At 50.8% G+C, this 9,428-nt stretch overlaps 1 protein-coding gene across 6 annotated transcripts in view; it reads left to right on the top strand.

Annotated features, from left to right (window-relative positions):
- The window catches only part of Rgs12 (regulator of G protein signaling 12), a 96,619-nt gene that overhangs the window by 72,538 nt on the left and 14,653 nt on the right, over nt 1-9,428 (top strand). For 3 of the 6 annotated variants that reach the window (XM_050140895.1, XM_050140894.1, XM_050140898.1), the window contains 6 exons: nt 3,492-3,661; nt 4,457-4,549; nt 5,276-5,419; nt 6,630-6,809; nt 7,093-7,249; nt 8,152-8,228. In XM_050140895.1, the coding sequence (XP_049996852.1) occupies nt 3,492-3,661; nt 4,457-4,549; nt 5,276-5,419; nt 6,630-6,809; nt 7,093-7,249; nt 8,152-8,228 (821 nt within the window). The remainder of the gene's footprint in view (nt 1-3,491; nt 3,662-4,456; nt 4,550-5,275; nt 5,420-6,629; nt 6,810-7,092; nt 7,250-8,151; nt 8,229-9,428) is intronic. The other 3 variants (XM_050140896.1, XM_050140900.1, XM_050140897.1) reach the window with 2 other exon arrangements.

Genomic DNA, 9,428 nt, shown 5'->3' with positions numbered 1-9,428 from the left:
GATTGCGTTGGGGTGGGTTACTCAGTCTAGGGGTTGTAACCCACCCCGCAATCAAGTTACTCCAGGGTCTCGGAGGGGCGCTACCTGGAAGGGAATGAGCTAAGACAGAAGAAGGAGGCCAAGCAGATTTGTCAAAGCCTCCGTTTATTAGGGACGGGTTACAGTTTATATATGGTAAGGAATGGGGGGCAGGGTAACTGGATTCTTGCCGCGTGTTCCAGGTCACGTAGGCTAGGAGGTAGGCTAGGAAGTCACAAGTTGACACACCTGGTTCCCTGGATAGCTGGAATGTGAGGCGTGTTCTGCTAATAGATAGCTGCTAATTGGGTGAGGGGTTCTCTGCAGACCCCCTAGGGTGATGGTTCCTGTAATGATTGGGGGGAAATGGCTCCTGACAAAGTTGGAGGGAAATAGTTGCAGTGTTGACTCTGCTGGGCTCAGTGCTTCATTGGTGAGCATCACCTCATCAACAGAGGATGCAGTGAAGAGCAACATCAGCACCCTCACTTTTCCGTGGGGGCTGAGTCGCCAAAAGACTACACTGGGCAGTGTGATTCCTATGCACCTTGAAGTGCTAAGCTCCTTTGAAGTACAAGTTCCCATGTCTGCCTGGGTTGTCACCTGGCATGCACAAAGCCTGACTTTAGCAGAGTGAGGCAGATTGGTATGGAGCATGGAGTAGCCTGCAGCGGTTGCAGAGAGGAGTATGCCCAAGTGCTTAGGAGCCCGGAACCTGTCATGTGCTTCCTTCTGCCTTCTTTTGGCCATCTGTCTGTGTGGGTGTCTTGGTCTGGAAGGAGCCAGCCCTCAGTCTGTGTGTTGTATGTCACCCTTAGCCTCTTGCCTGGGCATTTCATATGGGGTTCAGACGCTGTTGTGCTCCACATCGTGGGAGCTTGGGTTTCCAGTTTGTCTCCAATTTCATTTCACATCTAAATCACTGTGCCCGATGAGGTAGGCTTTAATATGATCTGGAAAGCAAGAGCCCAGCTTGAAGTTTTTCAGATGTGGTTCAGTCCCTGCCTCCACTGCATTCTTTTTCATCTGCTCCTGGACTTTGCCTTCTGTCCCAAGCATGGGTCTGGTGTTTTATCCCCAAGAACATGCTTGTATAGTGCTGTAGCAAGTGGTATGCAGTGGGCATGGGCGTGGTATGCAGTGGGGATGAATGTGGTATGTAGTGGGGATGGGCGTGGTATACAGTGGGGATGGATGTGGTGTGTACAGTGGGGATGGGCGTGGTATACAGTGGGGATGGATGTGTGTACAGTGGGGGTGGGCGTGGTGTGTACAGTGGGAATGGATGTGGTGTACAGTGGGGATGGGCGTAGTATACAGTGGGGATGGACGTGGTGTACAGTGGGGATGGATGTGGTATGTAGTGGGGGTGGGGTGGTGTACAATGGGGATGGGCGTGGTATGCAGTGGGGATGGGCGTGGTGTACAGTGGGGATGGACGTGGTGTACAGTGGGGATGGACGTGGTGTACAGTGGGGATGGATGTGGTGTACAGTGGGGATGGATGTGGTGTACAGTGGGGATGGACGTGGTGTACAGTGGGGATGGATGTGGTGTACAGTGGGGATGGATGTGGTGTACAGTGGGGATGGATGTGGTATGTAGTGGGGGTGGGGTGGTGTACAGTGGAACTAGGTGGAGCCATCCTGCCTTTTAATGTGTATTCTGTCTAGTTTTCTTCTGGGACAGTCACACTCAGCTTGTGTAGCTCTTGGGAAACCTCTGTCAGGACATATTTTGGACTTAAATGTGCATTCTGAGACAATCAGTATCTGCTCTGGTCACTGGACACAGGTCAGCTTCAGAGAACCATCCCTGTGGGGTCCCAACCCCACAGGAAGTGTGTGAGGTGTTCACACAGTGTGTTTGATGGCTGAGCTACTTAGTGAAGCAGCTCTATGTAGTGCCAGCTGCTCTGACCAAGCCCCCCTGTGAACAGTGTTCTAGAGGAGCAGGTTGCAACTCCTGTGATGTGTCCTGACCCAAGCCCTTTCCTCTAGACTTCAGGAGAACAGTGGCTGGTACACAGACGGGGTGGGGGTAAGATTGTACAAGTTCTGATCTCGTGATCTCATTTCTTCTGCCATAAACATCTGCAGTGGTGTCAGTGTGTGACTCGAATGTCTTTCCCTTGTCTCTTGTACTCTAAATGCTAGCTGGCTTTGAATGTTCTTGCCCGGTACTTAATCTAGGTGCCATGCTGGAGTCACATCCTTGGCTTGGCTCCTAGCCCTCGGGATCACTTTCCTCTAGAAAGTGCAGTGTCCACTCCTCAGGCCCTCTCTATTCTGGCTTGCACACACCATCTGCACGCTGTTCTGGGCTGTAGGCTCAGTGGCAGCTCTCAGTGCCCCTGTGGACTGGGTGTGAGCCAAAAGTGTAAGTGGCCATGCTGCTTCCAGTCCCTGTACTTCCGTCCTCCCCTCCTGCTACAAAGCTCTCCTCAGTGACTGGCCTCAAGCTAGAGCCTGCTACCTTGTCCCCAGGAATCTGTCCTGTGGACTGACCTCAGGCAGACCATCCTAAGTGACCGACCTGTCTTGAATGCCAGGCAGCAGGTGCTCAGAACAGATGTTGGAGCCTGTTGTGAACATGTGATGTAGCAACATTTCCTTAGGGATGCCATGTGGAAAGTCATCTTAGTCAGCTCTGCTGCAGAGCCTGGGACCTTCTGACAGCACAGTATGGCTCTGTCCTGTCTCCCTGCAGTGGCCTGGCCTTGCCTCTGACATGGGTCACTCTCATCTAGGGAAGCTCTGTGTTCCCTGCTCACCAGAGGCAACATGTGTAACAACTCTAGAGCTACACTTACATTGGCCTGTGGTCCTCTCGTCTCTGGGCTGCTTCATCAACTGGACAGGAGTGACAAATGGGGTCTTCCTAGACACCTCTCCGTCTCCTCTGAGTTGTAGTGCTTTCCTGTATTGGGATCACCAGTGAATCAGCTGCCAGCAGACACATGGCTAATACTCATTTTGGATGTTGTGGCTTAGTGTTTCCACTGAGAAGTGACCTGCACGCAGGAAAGTGCATAAGCGTGAGCTGTGGATTTCAGGTTGCAGCAGACAACATCAGGAGGGCAATGGGCCAACTGAAGCTTCTCCTTGGGCTTCACTGGGGTCTTTGGCTTTGTGGTGCACTTGCAAATGCCTCCTTGCTGTATACTCAACATTGAGCTTTCTGCCCTGTGTTGTATGTGCACTTAGGTAATAGTTTCTCTGTTTCATTCTCATGGTCAGAGCTTATTATTTAAGTAAGTGTGTGTGTGTGTGTGTGTGTGTGTGTGGTTGAGATGAGACGTGTTTTTTTCACTGCTACATCTGATATCTAGAAAGCTTTGGCTAGGCTTCAGGTACAGTGCATGTCACTGGCTGAACAAGTGTGAAAAGTGGAGCTGGCTGCAGGTACCTGTGGCCTCCTGTGGAGCAGTCACAAAAGGCAAGAGTGCAGGTGTGTCTGTACTGATCCTGCAGAGCTGACAGGAGCTGACCTGAAGGATTGCATCAGCAACAACAGCCTGAGCAGCAATGCCAGCCTCCCCAGTGTGCAGAGCTGCCGGCGCCTACGTGAGAGGAGGGTTGCGAGCTGGGCAGTGTCATTCGAGCGTCTGCTGCAGGATCCCATTGGTGTTCGCTACTTCTCTGTGAGTAAGGGGCACTGCTAAGGGGGCGTTGCCACTTTGTGCCAAGGATGCTTAAGCTTACTAGGTCATCTCATACCTCAGAGACAGTGCATCAACTTGTAGGAGCGTGACTATCTCAGCTTCTGCTCCAAACTCCAGACTCAGTAGGGTATGCATTTGTAGAGACCCTCAGCTCAGTCTTCTTTCCTGACCTGCCTCCTGTCCTGGAGTTTCCTAAGCTCCCTCCCCCCATGCCCCATCCACATACATAGGATGTCTATGCAAGAAAGAACATCAGAATTTCTTGGCTCTATGTGTTGGTTTGTTTTGAGACAGGGTCTCCCTATGTCACTCTGGTTAGCTTGGAACTATAACCCTATCTCGCCCTTCTGAGTGCTAGGATTACAGGTGTGTGTCATCCTCCTAGCCAGAGCTTCTTCAAAATTCTTGGAAAGATATTCTGACAAGCACAGCTCTTAAGGACCCAGGAGTGGGGGTGAAGCAACAAGAGAGGATAATGGGATGAATATGAGCCACATGTGTAGGATAGTGTCGTATGATATAATGTCATTTTGTATACTCACTAGAAACTAAAAATCTATTTCTCAAAGAAAAAGAAAGACCAGCTATTGATAAAAGAGCTGTGAGGCAGATAGTGCCCTCGGGGATGTTGGACAGTCTCTGTGCTTGCTTTTGAGGCCCTCTGGAGAGGTGTTCTGCTGTGTGGTAGACAAAGGAGGCCAGGATAAGGGTTGGGGGTCAGCTGCGTGGAGGAGTTGTGGAGTGACGACTGCTCTCTTCCTTATGCTCCCTCAGGATTTTCTACGGAAAGAATTCAGCGAAGAGAACATCTTATTCTGGCAGGCCTGTGAATGCTTCAGTCATGTTCCTGCACACGACAAAAAAGAGGTAAATTGCTCTTCCAAGTGGGGCTGCCTGAGGGTCAGGTGGCAGAGGGCTACATCGAGTTTTGCTTGAGCAGTTGATGAGGGATGCTTCCACATGACTAAAAAAATGACATTTCTGCTTCCGAATAAAAACTTAAGTGTTTGACATTTAATCCTGCCTAAACATAGACTGCACAAATGTCCTGTCATAGAGCCTGGCAGAGGTGGTACTTGGTGTTAGGATTGGGAGGGAGAAGCCGTGCTGGAGGGAGGCTTGGAGAAGCACTCAGTCCAAGTGTACCCTCACCCCGCCAGCCTGACGGCTCCTTTCAAGCTGCCCCAGGACTACCTCAGCCATGTCCTGTGGCATGTCCCCAAGGTGACAGTTGTCCTCACAGAGTGGCCTCATGCCTTTTTCTTGTGCTCTGAGCACTGCACACTCCTGTCCTCTCCAGTGGCTCACACCTTGCTGATGGATCCTACTCTGAGGCCTATTCCAGGTAGCACATCTCAGTTTTTGAGGCCCTTCCAAAGCAGCATCGGGAAACTTGCAGAGGAGCCCAGTCAGGAGGTTTTTCCTGACTGGTTCTTTTATACTTCCCTTTGTAAGCCAGAGTATAGACTGGACCCGTGAATCAGTTCTTCAGTCCCAAAGTAGTGTCAGTCTTAGGAACGCTGCAGTGACCAGTGGGAAATGCATGTCCAGTGGGTGTGTCCACAGCTCTGCTCAGACCTTTCTACCTGTCAGCTCTCTTACAGGGCCCGGGAGATTTTCAGTAAATTCCTATGCAGCAAGGCCACCACTCCTGTAAACATTGACAGCCAGGCCCAGCTGGCAGACGACATTCTCAATGCGCCCCACCCTGACATGTTCAAGGAACAGCAGCTCCAGGTGACTCTGCAGACAGTGCATGGGGCTTCAAGCCAGGGCTTGGGGTGCAGGGCTCTCAGCTGGGGAGGGGGAATGCTGGTAATGTGGGCATGGTGAGGACTCCATCTGACCACTGGCCTCCAGTCTCAAAAGGATTCGGGAGAACTGAGGAACGAGAAGCCTGCTCCACAGACTTGTACCCCACTGTGAACCAAAGGAAAGGACAATATTATCTATCAAAAGTCACTGGGGTGGTGAGATGGCTCAGCAGATAAAGGCACTTGTCACCAAACCTGACATCCTAAGTTTGTTCATTGGAACCCACATAGTGGAAGGAGAAAACCAACTTCTATGGTTATACTCTGACCTCCACACATGGACCATAACATGTGCACATACACACTCTCTACTCTCTCTATATATATCTACATACATACATGTTAAAAAATTTTAAGTGCATTGGACACACCTTACCTACAGCTTTTCCACATGGCACATTATGAAAGGTCAGTGGTCTCATCGCAGGGATGACCTGGGGCCAGAGTTTGGTGTCACTCAGAGACGTCAAGAGAGGATGGGCTGCATTTTACCAGCCCAGAGAAAGATCCAGGTTCAAAACTTTAAGTACCGTTTCTGTGAACACACATTGCTGCCACACTAGTATACATTCAGAATACTTGGTGTCTGGCCATCATAGCTCTGGGCCTGTCTGTGTACTTGCGGTATGGGTTTAGTAGTCCTGGAAGTTGTCGTTTGGTCTCCATGTGTAGCCACCAAGACTGACCTGAAACTCACTGTCCTCCTGCCTCAGCCTCTGAGTGCTGAGTCACCGAATGCGCAGGGAACCCTGCTTATATGTTGATGTCTTCTTTGTGGAAGAGTATTTGATCTGACCCAACAGTGCCCGTCCAGAGCACACTCTCTAGCCAGGAGTTAGCTTAAAACAAGGATCTTCCCCAGGCAGCACTCACTCGTGAGACGACAGCCTTCCAAGTCCTTAGGAAATGAAGGCCTGAGTCTGCCCATGCTTCTGACTAACATGACCTCTGTGACTCCACTCCTACTAGAGTGGCAGAGGAGAGAGCAGAAGGATGCCTGGAGAATTAACATCAGAATGCCCTGGGAGGATTGGCTGAAATAAACTTCTAAAATAGCACTTGTTTGTGGGTACCTAGGGTCTCCGGGAATTCTGTTCCTTCTGTGACTGTACTGCATGGCGTTTGCTCCTCAGATTTTCAACCTGATGAAGTTTGATAGCTATACTCGCTTTCTGAAATCCCAGCTGTACCAAGAATGCGTCCTGGCAGAGGTGGAAGGACGCACCCTCCCTGACTCCCAGCAAGTCCCCAGCAGCCCAGCCTCCAAGCACAGTGTCAGCTCCGACCACTCTAATGTGTCCACACCAAAAAAGGTGCTGGGCCAGCCCTTGTGGGGGTGAGAGTGAGGCTGTGTGACTCATCCCTTCACCAGCTCGGGGTGGGGCTTGGAGTACTTAGATCCCCTCGAGCCCTTTCCTGTCCCCTAATCCCTGGCCACCTCAGTGGTGAAGAGAGGGTCAGGACTGTGCCCTGACTCATTGAAGGATCTAGATTCTAGATTATTCCTCAGAATCCTTACTCATAGAGCTCTGTACTCCACCTTTGGTGTCTCATGTAACATTAAAGTAACTTCTTAACTGTTTTTCTATTTCTTAGCAGTTAAGTGGAAAATCAAAATCAGGACGATCCCTGAATGAGGATGTGGGGGATGAGGATTGCGAGAAAAAACGCAAAGGGACCTTTTTCTCTTGGTCAAGGAGCAGGAGCACGGGGCGGTCCCAGAAGAAGAAGGACCATGGTGACCATGCCCACGGTATGTGGATGCAGACCGTGTCGTTGTGAGCGGGAGCTCAGCTGCCATGGTGAAATGAGAAGCCGTGGTGAGCAGGCAGAGGTATAGCAAGAGTCGTCAGGAGGAATGAGGAAATGTCACAGAACCTGACTGGGTAGCAGAGCTGGGGATGAGCCAGCTTACGGAACAGACCTGCTCCAGAACCTTCTGGAGTCTCCTTAGTGCCAAGTGTTCAGCTGACTGAGGTCCTTTCCTTCCTGCTATGATAGTAACAGGTAGATTCCGGAGGGTTTGGGTAGAGCTCAGATACTCACTCAGTCTGTACAGTGTAGATGCTAAGAGACCACTTGTTGAAGGTGGATCACTGGATCCAGGAGCCTGAGTATCAGTCCGACTTGGCATAGAACCATGTTTAGGCCCTTCATGGTGTGTAGGGCAGCCTAGATCACTATGGAGAGTTGGACTATTGGCTCTGAACAGGGTTTGTGAGGAAGAAGATGGGAAATGATTCACCAGTAGACGGAGCAGCCAGCTGGTCACAGGGATAGTCTTTTTCAGACCCAAAATAGCCCTTTGAGATAGAAATCCTGAAGACAGGTCCACACAAGGACATGAGATGGGCTGCATAGCATTATTCCCTGTTATCTGGTGCCTGGATTGCACCAGATAAGTCCTTAAGTCCTACACAGCCCTCACAATGTGACCTCCTTGGCCCTTGCCTTGACCTCTGCTGTGAGGGAGCTATCTGACTACACCCCAGTGGAGCAAGGTGACTCCTGGAAGGGCCTCTGATGTTTTGCTGTCTCTCTGTCCTTACTATATGTGTCTTTCAGTCTGAGGCTGGAGGTAGGATTCTGTACTGAGAGGGCACAGCATGGTGAAGCTGTGGCTCTGATTTACCCCGGTCTTTCCCTTCTTTCAAGATGCTCTTCATGCCAATGGAGGCCTCTGCCGTCGGGAGTCCCAGGGCTCTGTGTCTTCAGCAGGGAGCCTAGACCTGGTGAGTGGCCACCTACTCTCCTTCCAAAGGTCACAGGCTATACCTACCAGCTGGTAGATGAAGTCTGGCTCCTAAACCCAGCATTTGTTTCATAAACAGAGTCCCAGGATTAGTCACTGGCCTGGGTCCCCTAGGCCTCAGAGTCCCCAGTCCAGGATTTCTAGGGCATTGTGAGAAGCTGTTTAGTAGGTGGGGACAAGCGCTGTATAAGGACTAAAATTAGCCTTGAGTTTATTTCTTAAATTCCTCTGTTGTGATGTAGTTAATATTTCTTGAACTCCCACTAAGAGCGCAGTGCTTTGAAGAAGGGCTTTGTCTTAGGCTTGATGCTCAGACCTCCTGTTGACGCTAGCATTCCAGTGTTTGTGTCTGCCTGTGGGGTCCTAGGAGCCGTCCTCCTACTGCTTAAGAGCTAGGCCTAGCTTTGCGCGTCTTACAGGGCACCCTGCTTACCCTGCTCTTTGCTAATATGCCGTGAGGGGAGCTGGGTAGGGTTCAGGACCTGTTACTCCCTCAACTCTTGTCTGACAAGAATTTGGGGAAACCTTGCTGGTTGTCAGCATCATGACATTTGTAACTGTCCATCAAGACGGTTGATGGCTGAGGTAGATGGCTGTTTCTTCTTTCATTACTCCAGAAACCCTGTCAAGGTCACTGTGAGTCAGTTACCTATTGCCACCAATACCCCAGCTTAGTGTTGGAAAACTTGAAGTGCATGTGTCTAGGTGTCAGCTGGGTTATCCTGTGCTTAGGGGGACTCATTTATGCTTCCAGTCCCCTGGCCTCACAGCTCACAGATGACTATGGATATATGGCTATGGGCCAGATCAATGGGACCAACCGGACCATGTTTTTGTCACCGTCCAGAGGCCAACCCAGGTTCCTCCCCATGGTGGCCAGGAGGTTAGGCTGGGAATTGGCTCTTTCCCTTCTGCCAGGTCCTTTCTGGGCAGTTTCCAAGGCCAGGGATGAAACAGCCACTTCATGGGAAGAGCCACACAGACGTAGGAGGAGTCCTTGGGCCATTCCTGCAGCCAGTCCTCGCCCTCCTAGACAGCTGTCTGAAGTAGCAGGCAGAGATTTTCAGGCATTGGGAAGCAGCAGGCTAAGGAGACAGCTATGAAGGCAGGTTTCATAGACGATCTGTGCCCTCAGGACAAGCCTGTAATGCTATAACTGGAGGGGTTAGGACAGCCTGCA

This window comes from Alexandromys fortis, unplaced genomic scaffold (genome assembly GCF_014885135.2).
Source record: "Alexandromys fortis isolate MF-2015 unplaced genomic scaffold, M_Fortis_MF-2015_v1.1 scaffold_7, whole genome shotgun sequence".
NCBI classification, from domain to species: domain Eukaryota; kingdom Metazoa; phylum Chordata; class Mammalia; order Rodentia; family Cricetidae; genus Alexandromys; species Alexandromys fortis.
This window is presented reverse-complemented; position numbering and strand designations above follow the sequence as displayed.